Genomic DNA, 25,324 nt, shown 5'->3' with positions numbered 1-25,324 from the left:
GCCCAGTATGCTGAGTTAAAACCCAGCAGCATCAGTAAACAAATGGGGGTGACCACACAAAAAGAGACTCTTTCTCAAAAGGTGGAAATAATACTGAGTCCCAAATTTTCCAACTACTGATACAGTTCCTTATAGGCATTCTTCTAGCCCTCATGCAGTCAAGACAGGAATCTATTTGCTAGGCCTCTTTCCAACCAGATCTTCTGCATGGTCTATTCCACAGTTGCCAGTTGGGCCTTCTAGGAGTTAAGAGTTCCTGTTGCTGGTAACAGGAAGCCAAGCATTTGACCTTTAGAGAGCTGCTCTATTGCCTTAGTGCCAGCAGGAGTAAGACTCTTCAGTCTTCTTTCGCCCAGCTTCCAGACAGGGACTCCTTTCTTCAAGATGTCGTCTTTCCAGGTGTAGGAAAATTGTGGCAAGGTGGTGGATGAGTGTCAGTGTTTCCCTGTATGCTAGCCAGGAGAGAGGATCATTTCCTACACTGAATCTGGACTACATTCTCACAAAGCTTCCACCTCCTGTTTCAGATCTTCCTTTTTCCGTTCACTGGCTACCCTCCCAGAATCCCTCAACCAAAATGTCCATAGTCTTCTTCCAACAGCAGGAGCCATGTCTATCCCTCCCTCCAGCCACTCCCCTGGAGAGATTGGGCATACTCCTCTCTGTGAACTCTAAAACTGGCTTTCCCCCCTGCTAGGGACACCGAAAGATAGTGTAGAGTTACTCTGTGAATACACGTCTGCAGTTCCTGACAGCCTGATTTGAGATTTTCACTTCTACATAATAACTGGGAAAAGTGCCCTTTTTGTTCCTCTCCATTCCTATCCTCCTCCAGATGGGTAATCTTTGCTAAATGGCTACTGCTAACCGCTTCTTCTAACGCCCTGCTACTAAATGGCAAGCTATTGTCTTTCAGGAAGATGGTTGTTACCATCCAATCAAAGAAGTGTATTTAGTATCTGGCACAGTAATTTTTCCATGACCCCTATGGACTATCTACTTCCATCATGTAGTATATTTTCAAAGCTAAGCGGAAAAATACTTTTAATGAACATTCTGTTATTATCCCAACCCAAGATAGGAAATACTCTCCTCAGAGATAAACAGCTTTTTGTTATTATAGGAGATCCTTTTCCTACTACAAAGTATGACACACTTTTATATTTGTAAGAAATAACTATGTGGGCTTACAGGGCACACTTAAGTATGACTTAGCTAATATATGAATGTGAGAAATCCGAACTTGTTTGCAGTATTCCCCCACTTTTTGCCCCCATTTTGACTACTAGGTGCTGGCTTTCTGACTCTGTGCTCTGGGCACTGCTTACCAGACCCATGGCCTATGCTCTGACTAAAAGTGCATGGTCATGTATAATAATAATTACCAATAACAAGCCCCTGTAAGTCCCTGGTATACAATAAGGCAAGGGGAATTCAAACTACCTACAAGTCCCTAGCATATGATAGGGCAGGGAGGTTTAGTGGCCCTGTAGATTTCCTGCACTGGAGTATGCACTACTGTGTTGCCTGCTGTCATTTTAAAAGCCAGCCCTGCAGGCTGCTTTTCAATTGTAATTATAAGTAAATTCGACTTTGGAATTAAAGGTACCTTCAAAGTAGTAATCTACCTTATTTTTACAAATACGTCACCCCTAAGGTCTCCCCTAGGTGCCCCAGGGGTAGGGTGCCTCGTACCTATGAGCAGGGACATTATAAAATATGTTTTATTAGCTCTGGTGAGGGACAAACTGCCAATTCGATTTTCTCTATTGTAGTGAATAGCTCCTTTGGCAAACATTGAGATATTTTATGCAAGTATAAATATGGAGAAGAGCCACGTAAAAATGTAATCCAACGTATCAAATTAGTAGTTAGGATAAATCCCAAAACGAAAATTTACTTTAAGGTATCACATTCAGAGTTAAGATGAATCCAACAACTTGCCAGTGTTAGATTTATATATTACCTATTCTTTATTTTGTGAGCCTAAATCCCTGATAGAGAGACAATAAGTTTCCTGTGGGTGGAGAAGTAACTCTTGGAGAGCAGATGGCAAGAAGGGGTTGAGGGGTATCCAAAATGGTCTTCAAAGGGAGAATGACATTTTAGGACATCACAGGCTGACCCCCACATCCTGTCACCCCAGCCACACAGGAACCCCTGTAATTAGATTAGGGAGAGGGTTTGAAGGGGAGTGTTTCGGAAAATTGGCCATGCCAGCAGGTTGGGTTAACCTGATCCAGCTCCTCTGGAGAGAATTTCTCCATAATGGATTTTAAGAGAATAGTGCCCTCTGGGACACGACTATGCCACACTTTGGCATAAGTGATCAAGCACCAGGGTGGTACCTGTACCCCAATGGCCAGAAGGGCCCCCTTGCTTGATCCCCAGGAACACTGGATAAATATGGAGAAGCTGCATGGCTCCTCAGATCTGCTGCCTGAAACTACAAGGAAAAGAAGGACTGCCCTGCTGGAATCTGGATCTGCACTCAAAGGACTGCAGGCTGAATGGCTGTCCCTGCTGCACACTCTGGTACTACAGCCTTAAGGACATTGCCCTGCTTCAAGAAGGATTATATAGTGGACTCCCAGCAAGCTACAGGTAAACAGAGCCTACCTGCATTATCTCCACCAAGAGTCGCCATCCTGGAGTGTGTCCATTGGACTTTTAAGGAGTCCGATAGATGCATTGTGGGAACTGTAGTCCAGACATCCTAAGGACCGTCTAGGAGATTCCAGACCCTGAGATTGGTATCTTAAAGAGACAGGTAAGAGATAAATTCCTTACTTTAGAATATCCCCAGGCGTCAGAATGGATCAGGAAAGTTTTTCATCAGCAGTACCACTGCGCGCAGGTAGGCATCCTCGTACGGCTTCGCGTTCATCGTTGGGGTTGTAGTCTCCGAGATGATGTCTCTGGCGCTACTTAAACGTGCCCACGCACGCTGACGTCAGTTCTTTCTTTTTCAGCACCAGAAAGCGTACATCTGGAGAGAGCAGTACCCCCAGTCACTTTTTGACCGAGTTTTTGGGGACTTTTGTCTCTGTTTTTTGAGTACTTCTACTCTAGGTACATAGGGATGCCCGGTTTTAAGTCTTGCACTGCCTGTCCCCGCACGATGTCGGTGACGGACCTGCACCGTGAGTGTCTCAACTACCTGGGGCGCGACCACAACTCCGAGTCGTGCCCCCTCTGGCGGGCCATGGCTCAGAAAACTTTGCGGGAGCGGTCCCAAAAGTGGCTAGAGTCCCGGAAGTCGGCTCCACGCCGTTCCAGGTACCGGTCCCGTGGGAGGTCAAGGGACCAGCCGCGGAGCCATCACCACCATTGGAAGTCTTCGCACTCGAAGTCAAGTAAGGTGAAGCACAAAAAGTCAAAGAAGCGCCGCCGCTCTTTGCCTTCCCCTCGCCTGTCGCGCGATGCGGTTGAGGATGCAGGTGGCGCTGCCCCTGTGGCTTCAGGGGAGGCTCCGCAGTGGCTAATGGCTGACCCGCCCTTTCCGGGTCCATCGGCGACTCTGGCCCAGCAGCATGAGTACTTGTCACAGCCATATGTCAATGTCAGTAAAAATGGAATGGAAAGACTGGATTTTGTTTTTCCTTTTTAAATGCAAACCTAACAGAGCATATACATGACTGAATCAATTTAGAAACATGTAAGAGCTGTCTAAATGGTTTCTAAATGATCATTAAAGCAAACAGAAGCTGCATTGGACATTTTTAACCAATACAGAGATTAGTACACAAAGCCCACTCAACTGCTAATATCATTTCACCCTTGTCTAGGTCTCCTAACAGTCTGGCGCTCTGAAGATGGCCTGGGTCATTCCTCTTTAATGTCTATAACCATCCTTGCTGTGTGGTGTCAACTGCCCTGCAGGGGGTGCTCTTTCACCGCATCCTGGGTTGCAGTGCTAGCTTCCTATGTACGCAGTGTATCAGAGGGAGGCTTGCTGTTGGTGGGTTCGGCCTACGTGGTCTTGACCGATGCTCACCAGAAAAATGAAAGTGACGTCCTCAGCTAGTCCCTGAGCACATACACAGAGCCCATACTCCAATGATAAATTACCTTACTCCCTAGAAGAAAGTTCGAGATCTTGAGCCGTCAGTGTGTGGCAAGAGGAGGTCAAGTCAGAAACTGCTTAGAGATGTGCAAGGGGCCTGGCTTTTCACTAAGAGCTTGAGTCAAGCCATCTGAATATTTGGTATATAAATAGTGCAGCGTCATGAAAAAGTATGATATTGAATCTGATCAATTAAAAAACTGTATATTTTTTAAACAAGTGAGAGTGCTTCACTCTAGTACATTAGACAGAATGACTACATTGACTGGCATTAACTAGAAATTATAATTTTTAAACACAAACCTATATACATTCATGAACTGCCCCTCCCTCTGTGACAGCAATGACATTAGTGAATGAAAAGCCAGGTCATTCGTCCCCATGTACATGGCCTATATTTTTTTTATAGGTCGAGCAACTCCATAGCCTATTAACTCATGTTCAAAAGGGGTTTTCATACATCACACATCATGAACAGATGCAGTTTAAGGTGCTGTCAATGCTTTGATCAAGAAAAAGAAGGCATTTATGTACTATCACGCAATGTGGTCAAGCGGAAAGCAGACATTGGTCCCAGATTTCGTGGTTGTACATTGTCCATTTCAGCCATTGGGGGATAACTCGCTCTCTCCCCCATGCTGTGGGCTTGATTTCCAAACATTGGTGTACGATTAGATGTAACTTACTTTTGAGGTACTCTGGGCTTCCAATAGATTGAACTTCCATGCCAGCTGAGGCATTAGAGCTTTGCACCCTGGTACCACAACCACAACTGAATGCCATACGACAACCAACATTGGATGCTACTTTCTAAGCATGGAAGTCGCATCTATATTGTTCCCACTTGATTAACATGTATTCCTATTCTGGGTGCTCCTTTGGTGATGTAATTGCTCCCATTAATTGTAGTTTTGGGTTGGTTTGTGCAGTGTGCTGGCTGGTTCCTGTGGTGTGCTGTGACTGTACAAGACTGATCACTTACAAAGATGCATGTGCGCTCTGAGCGTCATATTAAAGTCCCAGATTCTCGTGCGTAAATCTGGAGGCCATGCAGTGTCTGTTAGAAGCAAATCGTGGTAAGGGCAGAGTGAGGAGTGGAAAAGGAGGGGATAAGATTTGTGCATGAAGGTGAACTGGGTATAGAAGGGAGTAACCCCAGGAACCTTGGGGCCCTTACTTACCATGCAAGACTATGCCCGGAGCAAGTACAGTATGACATACCAGGTGCTCAGCATAGAAGAATTTGTACTGATAGAAATCAGGGAGGGATACAAGTAACTATAGCAAATGCTGTAAAGAGTCCAGTGTTGAGCAATCGATTTAAATCACTGAAGTTAGGGTGATGATATAACTGGAGAGTTGAGCCACCTGTGTTAGGAAATGGGCTACGGATATTGTTGTGGAATATAGTGGGATATAAGAGACAGTTAACCCAAGACATCCTTAGAGAGATGTTGGGCAGTTATGAAATGATGTGCTTCCTGGAGTCTTGGCTGTGTGAGGTACCCGAACCAATAGACCTTTTTTAATGCTTACCAACGAGGCAGTGCATATGAACCTAGGGCGCCATTCAGGGGGGTTGATTACGTTAGTATCATCAAAAATAGCTAACAAAGTAACCAAGGTAAAAGTGAAATGTCACTGGCTATTAGCTAGTCAGGTAGAGCTCTATAGTGGCATGCGGGCAAGAAGACAAATAATAGTGATCAATATATGCACCCAGCCAGGAGCCATAACAGACTATGAAGAGCAACTGGGATAGCCAGAGAAAGACCTGGAGCTCATTTGTACAACAAAAGCAACACAGTTGATAATGACGCAAGGGGATTTCAAGCACAAACTGGACCCTCCCTTAGCGATAAACTGTTGTTTAAAGACCTATTAACCATGGCAAAGGTGTCCCCAGCAATCTTTACTAGAGTGGGTAGTTCTGCACGAGATGAATCGCTAGCAAAGTTTCTTGGATCTATAGTTCTATTCTGTGCCAATGGATGGGAAGATACCAACCGCCCACAAGAGAGACATTTCGCATAGGGAATCAGAATTGCAGAATTGATTCTGACTTTATAAATGCGTGTCATTTTACAGAAGTAGAAGGGTTTGGGGTGCTGCAGAGTGAAGGCAGTGACCATTGGCCCTTACGACTATTACTCAGGATCAAACAAGGGTCAAAAAGAGATAGAGTGGTCCCTTTACAGATAGAACACCCTTGACTCATGACCACCCATATATCCGAGGACAGTCTGAAATTGGTCAATGACCTGATGATTGATTATACATCTCCCAGTACTCTAGAGAAAAGAGAGAAAGTCCTAACAAGGTACGACCAGGTGATTGAGCAGGTGGGAAATTGTTTAAGGATATGCATCCAAGAAAAAAGAAAAAAGAAATGGTTGGTTTAATAATGAGTGTAGGAGCCTAAAATTGAAGGCACAAAAATGGGAAAGACAGCTTAGAAAAAGACAGCCTAAGGAAACAATGGAGAGTCTCAGTTTGGCAAAACATGTGTATTAAAATATGCTGAAGGAAAGGAAAGTAGAATATATGTCCAAAAATTGGCAAACAGTGTTAGAAGTGATTAGCACAAATAATATAAGATTATTCTGGCGATTAGTAAGAGAGGGAAACGTGCAAGGGGAAATGCTGTGTTTAGTGGGAGAAGATGATTGGGTTAACTATTTGAGTAACTTGTATAACAGTAGTAGGGTAGACAAGACCTTGGAAAAAAGGTCCAAGGATTTGGAAGAAATTAAGGCATATTTCTCTTTTCAAAAATCTAAAAAAAACTATCTAATCTTTAAAACTAACTAAAGCAGCGGGGGCCAGATAACCTACCAGCAATTATACTAAAAAAAAACATAGACTGGTGGGAAAGCTTTTTAAATGTGACCTTCCAAAATATTTTAACACCCTGAATTTTTCCAGAAAGCTGCAAGGGGCAATTCTTAGACGAATATATAAAAAGAAGGACGCCACAATGCCCCAGAATTATTGCCTTATAAGTCTGCTGTATGTGGGGGGGATATTGTTAGGCATACTGAAGACCTAAGTAGAACAGTATACCTTGATACCGATAGAGCAAGGCCTGTTCAAAGAGGGTCCTTCAACAATAGACCATTGCCTTAGTTTATGTGCAATTGCAAAAAAGGCAATTGAATTGCGAGGTAGTCTGTTCTGCTGTTTTGCTGATTTCTAAGCTGCCTTTGATTTCGTATATCGTAGTCTATTGTGGAATATGTTGGTGAAGCTTCGAATCAACAAAACAGTACTCTCACTAATTCAGGAAATACATTCACTGAATTGGGCCAGGGTAATTTTTGGATGTCCTTGGGACGCTATCCAAAAAAATTCAGATAACAAATGGATTGCACCATGGTTGTGTCTTGGCCCCACTGTTATTATCTTTGTTCCTTTTGGACCTACCAAACAAATTAAGTAAGGCTGGTGGGTAAAGCCCCAGGTTGGGGGGGACTCAAATATCATGTCTGCTATTCGCTGACAATCTAGTGATAACAGACACGACAGAGCTGGGTTTACAAAACAAACTGGATACTTTTTATGATTATTGTTTAAAGAAACGCCTTACGGGCAATTTAGAAAAGACTAAAATAAAGGTGCTGGGGAAAAGAAAGGGTTCTTTTTACTGGCAACTGGGAGATGCCGGAGTAGAAGTGGTGAACAAATATAAATACTTGGGTATGTGTTTCAACGGCAAGCTAAATTGGAAGGACCACATACAGTAATTAAAATCAAAGGCTGTCCTCAGTATGGGGCCTTAAACAATTTAAGCAGAAGTATGTAGGCCCTTCTCTGTGGCCAATTCTTTCACTGCAATGGTCCGCCCATAATTCCAATATGGAGCAAAGGTTCTATTTGTAGGGGGTAAATTGGATTGGAATTTAGAGGAGGATAAATATGTGAAATAGCTCCTTGCTCTCCCACCATCAACTATGATCCAGGCAGTGAGAGTAGAATGTCAACTTACAGCCTAGAATTTTCAGGGAATGCAAGCTACATTGAACTTCTTGCAGAGACTGAACAGAGAAGGGACCCCCAAATATCAAACCTTTGTGTAAAAGAGAAATAGAGGAAAGCAAACTTAATTGGGCATAACAGGTTAGACATACGCCAGATAAGTTGTGTGCTAAACTTCCTTTAAAACCAGAACAATGGAAATTAGGGCAACAGGTTTCCAAACAGGTGCTACGTTCCATTATCAACACAAAGGCTCGAGAAGAAGACTTATGTTACCTGAGGAGCAAATCGTTCATCCAGTTCTTGGTAAATTGGTGGACTAATGATCATATGTTCCCCGATATTGAGATCATGCCTAATCCTAAACTTTGGAATGCAGTATTGAGATTCTGAGTTGGCCTGATCCCATTTAATGCAGACACGAAGATAAAACCGCAATGACAAATAAACAGGGTCTGTGTACATGTGGTAAGCATGAGCGCAAAATCCGCTCCGATCGCGGATTTTGCGGATTTTCGGTGAATCCGCGATCCGCGAACTCTCGCGGATTTACCGAAAATCCGCAATCCGCGATCGGAGCGGATTTTGCGGTCAAAAGTTCAAGCGAGCCTAATTAACGATGGCGCCGGCAAGCTGCCAGCGCCATCCTGCAATAGTTACTTAATTAGCTTCAACAGGAAGCTCTAATAGATAAGATACAGCAGGGGCTCGAGCGCCTGCTTTATTTTAACAGTTGGAGCTTCCTGTTGAAGCTAATTAAGTAACTATTGCAGGATGGCGCTGGCAGCTTGCCGGCGCCATCGTAAATTATTTCAACGGTGGTGTCTTCTTGAATAAATATGAAGGGCAGGGTTCATTCGGGCACGACGGTCCTGGCACAAAAAAATAAACCTCAACAGGAAACACTTGCAGATATCAATAAAGCATGTGCCCTAGTTGAAGCTTAAATTCAGTGACTCATTCATCAGCCCAAAAATTAATCTGCTGCTCTGATCGGTCTCTGCCCTTTTATACACACAAGAGGCATGCTCGCACGGACGCCCCGTCCGTTTGGCCCCACCCACACACTCGAGGTGTGCACCGTCTTCCCGCCATTTACCCACTATGATGGACATTTCACTCAAGGGATTGCATAGTAACACACACTTGGTCGCTGGAACTAGTTGAAGCGCAAATGCAGTGACTCATTCATCAGCAAAAAAAAATCGTGAGCGTTGGGAGGCTGGGCAGATGTGCCTTCTTCCCAAATATACCATCGAAAATCCGCTGTGATGCTGCTCTGATCGGTCTCTGACCTTTTAGACACACAAGAGGCATGTGCGCTCGCGTGGAAGCCCCGTCCGTTTGGCCCCGCCCACACACTCGATGAAGCCCCGCCCCCAAATCCGCAAATCCGCTAAATCCGCGGATTTTGCGGATCCACGATCCGTGGATCCGCTAAATCCGCGAATCGTGGATCCGCAAAATCCGCCCATGCTTAACATGTGGACTACAAGTATAATGCAGTGGCCCACATATTTTGCTGGACTGTTTGTGGTTTCTAGAAGAACTGAAGAAATGTTTAAAACCTATTTTTATTACCTATAAAATTGATAATAGGGATCAAACTCTTAGCTTGTTGATAAATATGAGATTTTTAATTGTAGCATGTGCAATAGGAAGATTTTTACTTGCAATAAAGGAGTCGTTGAATGAATTGGTAATATCATCTAAAATGGGCAATAGGGCAGAAACATAACTTTATCTACCCTTTGAGGACATTGTGGAGCTCTGGAAGTCAGTATGCATGCATAAATGTATACTTAATTTATATGTGACTCTTTCCTTATTTGGTCATGATTCAAGAGCTATTCTATAGAGTTTTACTGCTCCCATCGTATTTTTTAACAGGTTTCCATTGTGTTTTATATAGTTGTTACGGTTGCACTTTTTGTTCTTTTTGTATTTTTAATTGTGCGCTGTCTTGTGGTATTATTTTATGGCTATATTAGCCGAATAAAAATCTATTGACTGAGTGTCTGTTAAGAGTAAATGGGAAAGAGGTGAACTGGATGGGTGTAACAGCTGGCAAGGTATTGTTCTCTATTTTTGCATTTACTTTGCTACATGTCTAATTTCTAACATGCAATACTGCCTTACAGACCACACAGAGTGTGCAGATAAACAATGTGAGCCTTGTGGACAATGGAATGGGAATTTTCTCCATCATTTACACACCTTCTGCAACTAGCCATGCAAGATCAACCAAAACAGTAGCAATCAAGGTGAGACAATGAGTACTGTGTGAATGTGTTAGTTGTATGTAAATGTGTGTTAAAGAAAGAGGCAACGTACAAGAATGAAGATTAAGTAAAAAAACTAATAGGTACTTACATGAAACAACATGACTGCTTTTTGTGTTCTCATGTTGTCTTAGGAACTGGAAGTTGGGGTGCAAGGACCTCCAAAATAATAACACCTGAGTTCAGAAGATGAATGGGCAATAAAGATGTCTATAAATTGTGTTTTATCTTCTCACATTACGTGTGCGTTCAAAGATGGAAATCAAATGTCTGTTATATCTGAAAAACTAAAAAAGTAATCTTTTAGCATAGAAATTAGTGTTTACTTTTCTTTGAAGGCAAAGCGGGAGGATTTTGTGAAGCTATCTTGTTGGGGTACAGGGAGTATGAAAGGAAAGGCTTTAGGATTTCATTTTATTCTAACACACAACCACATTGAGGTACCTGTAAATGATCAGTATTTCAAAATATAATAGAAATTAGAACATTGGAATGTTGGAAGCTCCATTGAAAACAATGGAGTGCTTCTAATGGCAGGTAGAAGCCTGGAGCGCCAACATTCTTTTTTTTTTTAACATTCTAATGTTGTAGTTCACAGCTGTTACTGTGAACAAAGGCCTTATGGAGCCTGAGGAGATTTCAATCCCCACGGCTCCGTGATGCCTTTGTTTAATTTGTAAGAACATTCTGCCCTCTAGTGGTGGAATGTTCTAATAGCCTTATAGCCCTCCTTAGCTCGGCTATTCCGCCATTAAATCCCTTCTCCCTTGTTAAAGGTCAATGCTGGAGCGGGCCTTCAATGGTCGCTATAGCCCTCGATGGTGGGCTGTAAGGCTATAGTAAGAAAATACAAATGAAGCACATTTTTATGTCTGAAATGGGATGGAAACATAGATTTTGATAGCATCAAAACTAATCAAGACATTTTACTTGGTGATGAGCAAATGATAAATGGTCCCTGGGCCCCGTTTTCCACACATTATCACTTGTGTGCTATAACATATACAGTGCATGTGCAATGTTAGTGACAATTTGTAGGACATTTATTTTTTGATTGAGAGGGGTAAGGAACCTTCTCAAGTAACAACCGCAATCCTTGTCAGGGTGAACCACAAAAGTAATTAAATTAACCTGAGCATAACCTGCTTGTAGCTCTGCACAAAAGCAGTCAGAGTTAACCTAGAGGCACTGTGGTTAGTATTTATGCAGGACACAAACACTAATAAAGTGAAACCACTACACAAGGAAAAATTCCAAACCAATTGAGAAAAATAGAGTCAATCTTAATAAAGATAATTAAACCTAATGAACAAAATCCAATCAATAAAAACAGTGTTATGAATTTTTAAAGTTTTAAGTTCAAAATTGCATCCAACGACAAGTATCTAGTCACGAGACACCAGGGTAAAGTCAACTTCTAAGGTCAAAAACATATAGCCAAACCATGCACAACAATGGAGCATGGTTTGGCTATATGATGTGGATTGGGCGCAGTCTCAGCTTACCTTCATAATCAGGGCCTGTATTAGATTTTGGCAGACAGGTTACTCTGTCAGAATGGGGACGGATATCCCGTCCGCTGAAATATAAATCTCATAGGATATAATAGGATCTATATTTCGGCTGACGGGATATCCCTCACCGTTATGATGGAGTAACCCGTCCGTTGAGATCTAAATCAGGGCCCTTGAAGAATCTTTGAAAGAAGATTCCTGAGAAAGTAAAGTTCATTGGGGCAAGGCCGCCGGTGGCATTCAAGGAGAAAGTGCCTTCATTAGACAGCCATTAGATGGAGTCGCAGTAAAGTTTTACCTATGGGGTTTGCCACATTTTTACAAGTCAAATATCTCCAATGGGATGAAGTTGCAGACTGTAGCGGATGAGGGCTCCACGAGGCCGCAGACCTTCTGTAAGAGGTCCAAGTAAACAGTATTTGCTGCTGTAGAAAAGGACATAGCAGAATCTAACAAAGAGTCAGGCCATCAGTGATGCAACTTGGGTGGATCGGTGAGCAGGTATGTCCCAGTCTTCCACTCTTTGGTGAACAATTTTCTAAGAGCCAACTTTTAGCACCACTAACAGTGTTCCAGGACTGGAGGGGTACCATTTGGGGGAAGGACTTGCTCCAGCAGTGGCCAAGTGCAGGGTTCAACTTCTCTGCAGCTAGTTATGTCTCTGTAGCTCACACAGGACGCCAGCCAACTAGCCCTTGAAGCCAACCTGGTAGTTCTGGGTTCAAGTAGTAAGGCAGGCCTCAAGTAGCAGAGCAATCCCTGTTAGCAAACACAAATATCATAGCACTTCTTACAACAATTCATATACAGTTATTTCCAAATTTTACTTTAGTTATTTAGTACAAAAAAATTCAAGAACATGGAGTCAAATGTTTTTCTCTGAAGTTTGTATTTTCGGTTTGTGCAAAAAACAGCCAGTCTGGAAAGTACAGCCAATGCAATTCATCCCTGAGCACTGAAATTGTAAATAATACGTCCATCCGTAACATAGTCTTTTATTGTACTTGTTCACTTTATTTCTTATTCAGGTACTCAGTATCCGATGTTCAAGAGTACAATGACATTCAGTGTACAGCTTCCATACTTGTTGACATGCAACAAAACAATATTCTACAGCCAACACATGTTTTGTCGGGTGTTTTTGCACAAATTGACTTCTTCAGGGCTGATTCTTTAACTGATTCATTTCCACAGTCAAATCGGTAGTATCCACAAACCACCAGGCGTACCTTGTACACTAGTAGCCTGGTGGCCCCTTGTTGTAAGGGGAAAATCCAAGTGCCAAATGGTCCAAAATATATCCTAATATGTACCACAACCTCGAGGACTGAAGCCCCTGTTAAGGATTTCCAAAGTAGGTCCCAAATTATAAGGCAATTGAGTGATTAGTATGTCATTCCTGGTACAAATCACAAGTCCATGATTGCAAAGGTAAATGTGGTGGCCGGAAAGTATTCCGTATGGCGTGCACAGCCGACACGTGTTTCGTCACGCCAGTGACTTTTTTATGGCTGTAATATATATATAAATATATACATACAAACATGTCAAAGGACGTATTGGATATTGTAAAAGCAATGTGAACTCGATTTCACTTAAACAGTGTGCTTAACGTGACGTCACCAGTGCGCCAGGAGGCGCTTCAAAGCTGCGCTCTGCTCGGCGGAGCGGGGGGAGACACTTACCTGAGGAAGGGGGGAGGCGAGAAGGCCCCCACTGCAGCCGCCACTGCCAGGAGTCATTTCTTGCTGACCACAGCGCCGCCGCCCCGGGACTACACCTCCCGGCAGCCTCAGCGGCGGCGCTGCATTGACACGTCACCAGTGCGCCAGGAGGCGCTTCAAAGCTGCGCTCTGCTCCGCTTCGTGGGACGCCGAGCGAAGCCCGGGCAAAGGGCGGGCCCTCTGTGGCCCTCAGAGGACCCGAGGAGGACGGGCCGGGCTACCCCACTTGGCTTCATCAAAGGAGGAGGTACAGAGACGTTTAATCCTTTTAATCTTTACTGTTCTGTACTGTTTGAACTTGTTACTGTTGTTTTCGGGGTTCTGCTTCCCAACTACTATGTCCATCTGGGAAGAGCTGAATGCCCTGTGTGGCACAAATTATGTCCCGGATGCACCAACCCTCCCCCATAGTGGGCAGAGACACTGATCAAATAATCTGTACGCCCCTGGACGTACCTTCATCCCCCGAAACAATCCTCTCTCAAGTTAATATAATGCCCCATGGCTTAACCGGTAAAAGTAACCACGACGAGGAAATAGACAATACCAATCAGACTCTATCAAACACCGATCAAATGTGTTGTAGCCCCTTATTATACCCCCCAACCCAACCTTATTAGCGTCGGATAAGGCCGGGTCTCGAACAAATGATTCTGCATCCCCCCTCCAATCAACCCTACTAGCTCAAATCGAGCGATTGCTAAACTCTGCTTTATCACCGCTGGTTGCAAAAATCAATGATTTAGGGGACAGGTTGACCAGGATTGAAAAAATTGTAACAAGCACCTATCCACCAACTGAAAATACTGTTACATCCATATGCTCTACTCTCACTAACATCCATGAAAAGCCGATGAATAAAGCTCCTAGGAAAGTTCAAACTTCTGACTCCCCCATTACAACACGCATTCCAAGTGGCCGCAATGCTACTTTTAATCCAGGACATGCCCCTCACAGAGTTCCTAGGAATTCCCAAGAAAGAAGGCATCGAATTGATCTACCCCCCGAAGCCGCCCCATATGTCACCGTTCTCTCTGGGGTCCCTGCACTCAGTCCGGGCAAACGTGAATTACACCAGGAGCTGCTGAATAAAGCCATCTTCTGGCTCAAAAACAATAGACCGTTACCACCTGCCCTAGATGGCGGGATCCTGAGCGTCAGGAGGGTGGGGTGGCTAGGTTTGCTGCCTAAAGATATTCCGGGGGACTTGATTTTAATGAAATTTAAACACAGGAACATTGCTACTTATTTACGATCTACCCAGCCCACAGTTGGAGATGGTCCCATCTGTATCTGGGACCTGTATGATTTTTACCCTGGCCCCCGAGCACCGAATCATAATATCCGGTGAAAAAGGGGACTCTGTGTATCTTGGATTATTACTTTGAATAGTCGATTTGTTAGATTATTTTAGTTTGTTTTAAATAGTCAGTTTTCTCTTAATCTTGTAATGAACTGTTGAGTTATTTTTGCATGTTTGTATTTCTTTCTGTTGCTTTTATGGTTTTAAATTTAAAAATCGAATAAAGCTTATTTTGAATTTGAATTTGAATTTGTGTGCTTAACGTGAATTATAAAATCAGTCTAGGAAGGAAAAAACATGATATTTCAGTTAGCATTCAAGTTTAGATGGTTCCTAATTCGCCGTTGGGCACATCATGTAAAAAGTGATACGACTTGTAGTAGAATAGGTTTACATGCAACTCATTCTTGTGCATATGCACCAACAAATCAGCGAGTAATTTCAACTGACAAGTGGTGATTGATAGATAAAATCAGACAGGAGAAACCGTTAGTCCCCTGTGTAAACACTTGTGAGGGAACTAATCCTCACAAATGTTAAGAGCCAATGAGCTATGTGTTTACAAAGGTGTAAACTGACAGATAGGAAAGACCAAATGTAATGTGTAACTGACCTAAGGCAGTGGTATTCGGCCGCTGATCCGAGTAGGCAATTCGGGTAAGCAGTTGGAAAAGTGGCTGCTAAGGTAAAAGTTTCTGTTTAAGGTTTAAGGTAATGAGATATAAACAACAGAGCAAAGAAAACAAAGCATCCTAACCTCTAGAGTGTGAATATACAAGTGACTCTGGAATCCGAAGAGACCTTATAAGTATTGTAGGTGAGGTCTGTCAATAGTAGTAAACATAAGTTCCTAAACAGAAAGGCATGATCTTTGCGTGCAAAATCACAAACGCTAGCTTTAGAGTGTTAAATGGGCATGAACCCACTCTATGAGTGGCAACTCACCATGAGAAATGGAGGACATCTGTATTGTCCTTTTATGGCAAGTTTCTATGGAGGAAGTGCTGCGCCGGACGTTAATTGTGTCCGCTTGCTGTCTGCCCAGGGAACGTCAGTAGAACTGGCCCACGCCTTGATAAGATCCCTATGTGGTAAGAAGGAAATCCTATCATTAAAAGTGGTATATACATCACATTGCACTCAATGCAGATATCACCACATTGATGTCTATGAGTGAAAAGTGTCCCCTGTAGGCTAAAAATATTTATAATAAATTGTGGCTAACCTGGTAATTAGACATGCCGAAATGAAAGTACACCCCACTACAGTTAGGACACATTTTATATTAAGGATCTAATAGTTGTATCCACAGTGGTGCATGTCTGAACTGAAAAAAGTATAGACGCAAATAACAATGGAGTTGCCATAATTAATCCTCTGTTAGCAGCAGGGCCATCGTCTGAGCGAGAAGGCAGACCTCAAGCAGCAGGGCAGTCCTTTGGAGGTCCAGGGCTGTCCTTCTGATGACCTCCACAGATGTTTACTGAAGAGGTGGTCTGAGGGTCCAATATTTATACGTGGTACCATCCTTTGAAGTGGGGGAACCTCTATGTTTCCCCCACATCTGATTATGGAAAGTTCCTTCCTTCTCCTGCCGGGTCTCCAAGCAGTCCAGGCTGACAAAAGACTAGTGTAAAGTTTCTTTGTGAGTGTGCCGGAGGCAGCTCATTGGAATGTAAGGGAGCAGAGAACAGCTCTGCCCAACCCATCCTGGTAGAATGGCCCATAGTGCCAACACCTTCGTCTCACTTTCTGGGAGGAATGCACAAAGGCAAACTGCAAAGCTAGTCTCAGTCATGTGACCCAGAAAATGGGTTGCAGGCACCAAAGGGTTAGGGCAAGAAAATGCTGAATTTCTAAAAGTATTTTTTTAAATTAGGGCAACCAAATCTACCCTTGTGGGCTTGGGTAATGAAGGTTATCAGGTCATGGTGCCAACAAGGGATTTCAGTTAACAAGCAATTATAAATCTGTAGATACTTAAGATGCTCTACTGTAGCATCAAGTATAGGCTCAACAAAAGCATTATTTTGCCCGGGCTCGTTGGTAATTTAAAACTGCACACACGCTGCAATGGCAGGCCTGTGGCAAGTTTTAAAGTGATACTTTCATGGGTGGCACAATAAGCGTTGCAGACCCAATCAAAGCATTACATTTACAGATGCTGGGTAGATGTAGTTTGTTATACTAAGAACTTACAAATAAATTAAATATGGCTATCAAGTGTAGGCCAATTTTACCATGTTTTGTATCAATGATTAGCAGTCGTAAAGTGCAAACAGTTGTAATGCCAACAAAAACGAAATCCAGTAAACAGGTGGACAGAAGGCAAAAAGGTTGGGGAAAGACCACACCAAGGATTTCAGGTCCAACACCATTTAAATCGATTTTTTTTTATAAATGTGAATGTTTTAAGATAACATGCTTTAGTAATAGATTTGGTAAAGTGGGTTGCAAAATGCACCCCCAGCACCATACAGCTCCCTCTTTCTGAATGGGTGTGGCTCATTTGCTACACTTGTTCCTATTGTAATGCTTGGATTTTTCTCAATCCAGATGACTTCAGTGATGTCAAATGGATGTCAGCACCCCACTCTAAAAATTGTTCCAGCACCTCGTAGTATTTGTTCTTCATGGTTCAAAAACAGTTTCAATTTTCAGAGCTCAATAGCTACTTACCTGACAATAAATTAATATTTCCTGAGAGGCACTTAAAGGCTAGTTGTAGATGATGAACACAATATCTGCTCAAGAATAATATACACACTCTCTATTCCCTGCAAACCAATGCATTGAATTACAATGCCTTCTTTATTTGCATGAGCCATAAAAGAGCAAGAAAATAAAACGTTTTCAGCTATTTTTCTTCTTCCTTCCTTGCAAGTCAGAGCTGTAATACTCCTGAAGAGCATGAAACATCATCACAACTCAGAATTCTACCGACAAATTAACATCAGTGTCTCCTCTTCTCTCCCATTATCATCTTAATCCCAGGATGAACCAAATGATTGAGAATGAGAGGGCCAGACAGGAACCCATCCTAGGAATATAAAATACCTGTCCAAATTGAAACAGCTCAAATCAAACTACTAGCCGGCTTCCTTTCAACAGGAATCACGCACACAATTCAGCGAAGACATCGCAGACTTCATCAGCCCACGCGCCCTCCCCTCCGCTGACTACATCCTCCTAGGGGTCCTCAACTTCCACCTGGAGAACAACAAGGACAGCAAAACCACCACCCTGCTGGACAACCTCGCCAACCTCGGACTCAAGCAACTGGTGAACACCCCCACCCACTTCGCCGGCCACATGCTTGACCCCGTCTTCTCCTCCAGCAAGCACATCTCCTTCAGCCACTCGGCCAGACTCCATTGGACAGACCACAGCTGCGTCCACTTCAGCTTCAGAAGAACCACGACCCACCACGACCCGCCACAGGCTCCTCGCCGGAGCTGGAGCAAGATCACCGCCGAGCAGCTTACCACCTCCCTCAGGCAGAACCCTCCCGCAAGCACAACGTACCCCAACGAAGCAGCCAGCAACCTCACACACTGGCTGACCGCCTGCGCTGACGACCTCGCACCACTAAAGAACCCTCCCAACAGGCCTGGCAGCAAGAAAGCCCCCTGGTTCACCGACGAACTCAAGGAATCGAAGAAGAACTGCTGCACTCTCGAGAAAGCCTGGCGCCACGACCAGACCACAGACAACATGACCGCCCTCAAGCACACCACCCGCAAGCACCACCAGCTGATCCGCACCACCAAGAAGACAGCATTCAAAGAACGACTGGACAACAACGCCCACGACAGCAAGGAACTCTTCAGCATCATCAAAGAGCTCTCCAACCCCAGCGCCGGAAACAACGACATCACTCCTTCGCAAGACCTCTGCGACTCACTCGCCTCGTTCTTTCACCGCAAGATCGCCGACATACACAACAGCTTCGGCGCATCAACCACGCACCCAACCGCCGTACCAACGCCCCCCACCACCACCCTCTGCAACTGGACCCCGGTCAGCACCGAAGACACCACTCGCACGATGAACACCATCCACTCCGGATCACCAACCAACCCTGCCCCACCACGTCTTCAACAAGACCGACTCCATCATCGCACCCCAACTCCGGGACATCATCAACACCTCCTTCCACACCGCCATCTTCCCGGAAAGCTGGAAGCACGCCGAGCTCAGCGCCCTCCTGAAAAAACCTACAGCGGACCCCACCGACCTCAGGAACTACCGCCCCATCTCGCTCCTCCCTTTTCCTGCCAAAGTCATCGAGAAGACCGTCAACAGACAGCTCGCCGCCTTCCCCGAGACGTATGGATCCCTCGACCCCTCGCAGTCCGGTTTCCGAGCCAACCACAGCACCGAGACCGCCCTGATCGCAGCCACCGATGACATTAGATCCCTGCTCGACAACGGGGAAACAGCGGCCCTCATCCTCCTGGACCTCTCTGCAGCGTTCAACATTGTCTGCCACCGCACCCTAGTATAGCGCCTCAGCAACATCGGAATCCAGGAAAAGGCACTGGAGTGGATCATCTCGTTCCTCTCCAGAAGAACCCAGAGAGTCCGCCTCCCTCCGTTCAGATCCGAGGCCACCGAAGTCCTCTGCGGCGTACCACAAGGATCATCACTCAGCCCAACCCTCTTCAACGTCTACATGAGCCCCCTCGCAGCCATCGCACGCCAACACAACCTCAACATCATCTCCTACGCCGATGACACTCAGCTGATCCTCTCCCTCACCAACGACCCCGCCACCGCCAGAACCAGCCTACACGAAGGGATGAAAGACGTCGCCGAGTGGATGAAGAACAGCCGCCTGAAACTGAACTGAGACAACACGAAAGTCCTCATCCTGGGATCATCACCCTCCACCTGGGACGACTCCTGGTGGCCCCCTGCCCTAGGCGCCACTCCCAAGCCAACGGACCACGCACGCAACCTGGGCTTCATCCTGGACTCCTCCCTCCCGATGACCAGGCAAGTCAACGCCGTCTCCTCATCATGCTTCAACACCCTCCGCATGCTCCGTAAGATCTTCCGATGGATCCCCACCGAGACCAGGAAGACCGTCACCCAAGCACTCGTCACCAGCCGACAAGACTACGGGAACACCCTCTACGCCGGAACCACAGCCAAACTTCGGAAAAGATTCCAACGCATCCAGAACGCCTCTGCACGACTCGTCCTGGACATCCCCTGACACAGCCACATCTCCGACCACCTGAGAGACCTGCACTGGCTCCCCGTCAGCAAGAGGATCATGTTCAGGCTCCTCACCCACGCACACAAGGCTCTCCACGACTAGGGCCCCAAGTACCTCAACGGCCGCCTGACCTTCTACACACCCACCCACCAGCTACGATCGACCAGCCTCGCCCTCGCCGCCGTACCACGCATCCGCAGAGCCACCGCCGGAGGAAGATCCTTCTCCTACATGGCAGCCAAGATTTGGAACTCCCTCCCTATCCACCTTCGGCTGACCCAGGACCATCTCTCCTTCAGTAAGCAACTCAAGACCTGGCTGTTCGAGCAGTAACGGACCCCTCTCCCCCAGCACCTTGAGACCCTTCTGGGTGAGTAGCGCGCTATACAAATGCTATTGATTGATTGATTGATTGAATCAATCAAAATATGTCTAGGGCTTGATGAACTTTATCATTGAGGTCCCGTTTTGAGTTTTGTAGTATTGTCTCAGTCCCAAATTTTGCCATTGTTAGTGAGACAACCATAAATTGACAGTTGGAAATGTTTGAAACAAATCGAACCACTGGTAATTACTCTTCACTCATGCTGTTTCAAATCGTTTATTTTAGATGTTTCATTACAGACAGTGACCAGCCAAATGCAAATCAGCCTTGCTTCACCACAAAACAGTCAGGAAATACTAAACTTCCACACAATTTTCCTATCCACATGCTTGTTATAGCCTTGGGGTGCGTTATTGCTGCAATGCCATTTCTTTGCTCGGACACATTGAAATTGTGATACTATTCTTGAAATCATACCTCTTTCGATCAGGGAACTCCACTTAGACAACAGAAAGTCACAGGTGGGCATGAAATAACCGGTAATAATAACCCTTACTACATTCCTTTTTACGGTTCTTTGCTTTTCTGTACCATGATAAAAAGTTCAGCTTGAACTGTAGGGCCACAGTCAATCCAAAAGGGAAGACCAGTAATCTCATATATATTTTTGCTTAGTCGGACCTCATCATTGGGATGCAGAATGAGTGCTACGGCACACCTATCTTGGGAGTCTGGGCAGGCATCCTCACCACTCTGTAGGTGGACTACAAAATGTGCTGTTTGTAAATGCTTTATTCAATCTTAGGCATTACTAACTATATGTATGTGCCCTATTCCACTGATTTGGTTTAACTTGCCTGTGCCATCACAAGCAACAACCAACCATAGGAAAAGTAATCCTGCCACACCCATAAAGTGACAGTCTCTCCAAAATCCTAGTCTAAATTCTGCTTGAAATTTAAACCATACAATACCAAAGACAGTCCACCCTTGCTGGCCTCCTAGTAAGATGCAAGTTAAGTCCTAAAGTAGCAAGTTCTGGAGCCATGCATGGGTGTACCTTTCTCACTTGGAGAAACAAGCTACAAGAGGTAAAAACTGATGGTATGAAATGCCTCACTTATTCTGGCCCACTGTTTATTACTCTGAGCTAGTTGCATTCTATAATCTTGTAGCTTAGTGCCATGACAGACGTGCAAGCCAACAAATTCAGTCTAGGCTCTGTCTCGAAATGGTCAGTCATGACCAAAAATGAGAGGCCATATAACTTCTGAGGGGCCCAAAAAACAGATCCCACATACATTTTAGCCTCTTTGAACTTGTCATTCAGGTGCAGCTTGAAACCCATGAATTGGATGGTGCATTCTGCTACTGGCCTGGCCAGCAGAAATATTATAGTTGGAAATGCTTTATTCTTCCTTGTAAAATCATCATTGATAGTCACAAACTTCAGACTAGTTCTTTACAGTGGTGGAAAGTACGGACCACTGTAAATCAATTTCGCTTCGAAGGAACTTTCAATGCGAATTTTTATATATATATATATATATATATATATATATATATATATATATATATATATATATATATATATATATATATATATATATATGTATATATTTATATATATTTATATCAAATCCAATTGTATAGCACTCCTTAACCTCCTTGACGGCGAGAATGAATGCACAAACTCCTCTTGCTTGTGCGATTATTATTTATTTTCTCTCATATTGCAGTCATGACACGTTTTGGCCGGTAAAACTGCCTTGATCACATGTATATATCTAACCTACTGGCGGTCGCCAGTAGGTAGTTATAGCTAGGACCTATTATCCATAGAAAAATTGTTTTTTGATTTGCCAATATCTTTTGTGCCCTTTGACGAATCTTTGCGAAATTTTCAAAACTAATGACCAGTCTGGGTCAGCTCCTGTCTTGAAAGTTTGGGGGAGATTCATCAAGCGGGGCGCCGAGAAAAAGGGGGGTCCCAAAATGCATTTTCCCAATGTTAATTTCCTTAGGAAATTTAGAAATAGGCTTTTGCCCAAACTGCTGAACTCAATTATACCAACATTGGCAAAAAGGTAGCTCTTGGTTCAGAAAGCAACCTTTTTTTAAATGTTGTTAATCTGTTCAATAGTTCCTGAAGAATAAGAAAAATAAAAACATCGCTATCTGAGCACCGAGGAGGAACAGCAAATCCTCCAGAGCACGAGCTTCACTCTGATTGGTTGCCAACACTCCAAACCAGATGGTGTTGGCAGCCATTTTGTGACTCAGTAACCGAGTCACAAGAAAAAGGAAAAAACACAAACCCTGGGAAATAGCTGTTTGATATCGCAGGGCAGGAGCACAGCTCCCGCCCTGCCATAGCAAACACTGTTTTGCTTCATTGAAGCGAGAGCAGGAAACCTGCTATTGCTTCAACGAAGTAAAGAAGAATTGCTGTTGGGAAAGGGTAGCTGCATGTTTGCTGCTCCCCTTACCCAAAAGCAATGCCGGCTCCCGCAGGAGGCTAGGAGCAGGCTTGGACCATGGGGCCATTGGGGTTTCCTTCATGGTTCCGAACTTGAGGGCCTGCCCTGGGGGATGGGGTCCCCGGAGCCAGAAGTGGCCCAGGAGGAGGGCCACTCAGCCCCCCTCTTTAAATTAATTCTTTTACAAAAAGAAAAATGGAAGGTCGGGCCATAATTGGCCTTGGGAGTGTGGCCCCACAGCCCCTCTCCTAAAAAAACGGCTTGTCAGGTCCCTGGGGCCAGAAGTGGCCAAGGGAAGGGCCCCTCTCATGTACTATTTTATTTAAAAAAAAAAACAAGCAATGCCTCGGGGATGGGGTCTCCGGGGCCATTAATAGGCATCAAGAGAGGGGACACGCAGCCTCCCTCCAAAATAAAATTTAAAAAAAATGCTGGCATGGCCCCAGGGGATGGGTCCCCGGGGCCAATAGCGGCCCGGGCAAAAGAGGCCACGCAGCTCCCTTCCCATTTTTTCTTTTTCTTTCATACGCGCAGGCCCTGGAGGATGGGGTCCGTAGTGCCCAAAAAAGTACTAAAAGAAGAGGTGCCACACAGCCCCCCTTCTGAACATATTTAAAAAAAAGAAAAGCTGGCATCTTGCTGGAGGCTCCGCTTCCTCCCTGCACCACTCTGCAAAAGCACCCCCTGGTGCGTTCTAAATTGAGGGATTAAGTCCTCTTTATTCCTGAGGGTCCCTGGGGGCCAACTAGTACCTCCGGTAAGCCCCGAACAGTGGGATTGCTGAGACTGGTCCGAGGCCACACACCCTTTTTACGCCACTCTACAAACGCACCTCTTGGCGCACCGCTGGTGAGGCAATGAGGTCCTCTTGTATCATGAGGACCTCAGTACACAAGTGGATTTCATCTCTCGAGCAGCAGTGCGCCCGGCGATGCGTTTCAAGAATAGTGTTAAAAGTGGGCATGGCCTTGGTCCACCGTCAGAAATCCAGCTGTGTGGGGCGTACTGGAAGTACCTGGTAGGCTGGACAACCCCCAGGGACCCTCAGGAGGCAAGGGGACTTCCTCCCCCAACAAAAATCACACCAGGAGATGCTTTTGCAGAGTGGTGGAGAAAGGGGGGCGTTGCCTTAGTCCACCTCTCAGTAATCCCACTGTCTGGGGCTTACTGGAGGGAAGAGTTAGGCCAGTTGGCCCAAAAGGACCACCAGCAGCGAAGGTGACTCCAATACCCATCCAAGAGCATGCCAGGGATCGCATTTGCAGAGTAGTGGGCAAAGGGTGCATGGTCTGCTATGAGAACTTAGGAATACTACTGTGTGGGACTTGCTGCATGTAATAGGAGGGGTAGTTGGCCCCCAAGGATGTCCTTGGGGGCCAACTACCTCTTTTGTCACCTCTAGTAAGTCCCACTCAGTGGGATTGCTAAAACGTCTTTGGAGGTCATGCTCCCTTTCTCCACCACTCTGCAAACATGCCTCCTGGCAGACTACGGGATGGTGGATGCAGTTCATTTACTCCAGAGGGACATTGGGGGCCAAGAAGCCCTCCAGGTACCTACTGTAAGTGCTACGCAGCAGGAATTCCTGAGCGCTGGTTGGAGGCCCAGCACCCTTTCTCCACCACTCTGCAAACGCGACTACTTGTTAAAGAAGCATTTGCAATGTAATAGGTTTCGCATTTACGAGAGTTAGAGCTATTGACATTGTAAATGTAAAAGTTGTTTACTAATGTTTTTGTGTGTGGAGTGGATGTATGTTGTGTGTAGTGGAATTATGTGGTATGTTGTGCAGTGAAATTATGTGAATAGAAAGTATGTGGTATTTAGTGTATTGGAATTATGTGGAGTGGGATTATGTGTTTTGGAGACTAATTATGTGTGTATTATAGTCTGTGTTGTGGAGTGGTAACCTCAGGTTTACTCTTCCTCATTTCCATAGAAGCTATACTATAAACTCAATGAGACACAAAAAAAGAAGGAACCCCTGAGTAGCACTTCTGGACCTAGTTGGATGTATGAGCAGGGCCAGTGGAATTATGTGACTGTTCGGCTGCACCAATTTTCACATAATTAGAAATGTTCTGCATTTGCCAAATATTCCATAATCTACTGCCTAATCTGCAGATTTGAACAAAAGCAGCCTTGTTTCTAGCTTAAACGGCTCAAATGTTCCCAAAAATGCAGTGTCCTGTGTTACAGCATGGTGGAAGGACCTTTGCAAACCTGGAATGTTCAAGTATTACTTATAGCATAATATGGGTGTTAAACTGGTACTAATGGTGCAGAAACCTCTCTTCTTTCTGTGCCTTCTGTTGCTTTTTTCTGCAGATCTCTTGCATCTTTCTGCACCTCTCTTGCCTCTTTCTGCACTTCTCTTGCTTCTCTCTATACCTCTCTTGCCTCTTTCTGCTCCTCTCTTGCCTCGATGTGC

The 25,324-nt window shown here is 44.8% G+C and overlaps 1 protein-coding gene across 1 annotated transcript in view; it reads left to right on the top strand.

Moving 5' to 3' along the window:
• The window catches only part of LOC144828000 (fibrocystin-L-like), a 1,506,874-nt gene that overhangs the window by 1,317,129 nt on the left and 164,421 nt on the right, over nucleotides 1-25,324 (top strand). Inside the window, exon 72 of the mRNA XM_078686147.1 lies at nucleotides 10,183-10,305. Within this exon, the coding sequence (XP_078542273.1) occupies nucleotides 10,183-10,305 (123 nt within the window). The remainder of the gene's footprint in view (nucleotides 1-10,182; nucleotides 10,306-25,324) is intronic.

This window comes from Lissotriton helveticus, chromosome 4_1 (genome assembly GCF_964261635.1).
Source record: "Lissotriton helveticus chromosome 4_1, aLisHel1.1, whole genome shotgun sequence".
Lineage (NCBI taxonomy): Eukaryota > Metazoa > Chordata > Amphibia > Caudata > Salamandridae > Lissotriton > Lissotriton helveticus.
The sequence above is the reverse complement of the archived record's forward strand: the minus strand, read 5'-3'. Positions and strand labels throughout refer to the sequence as shown.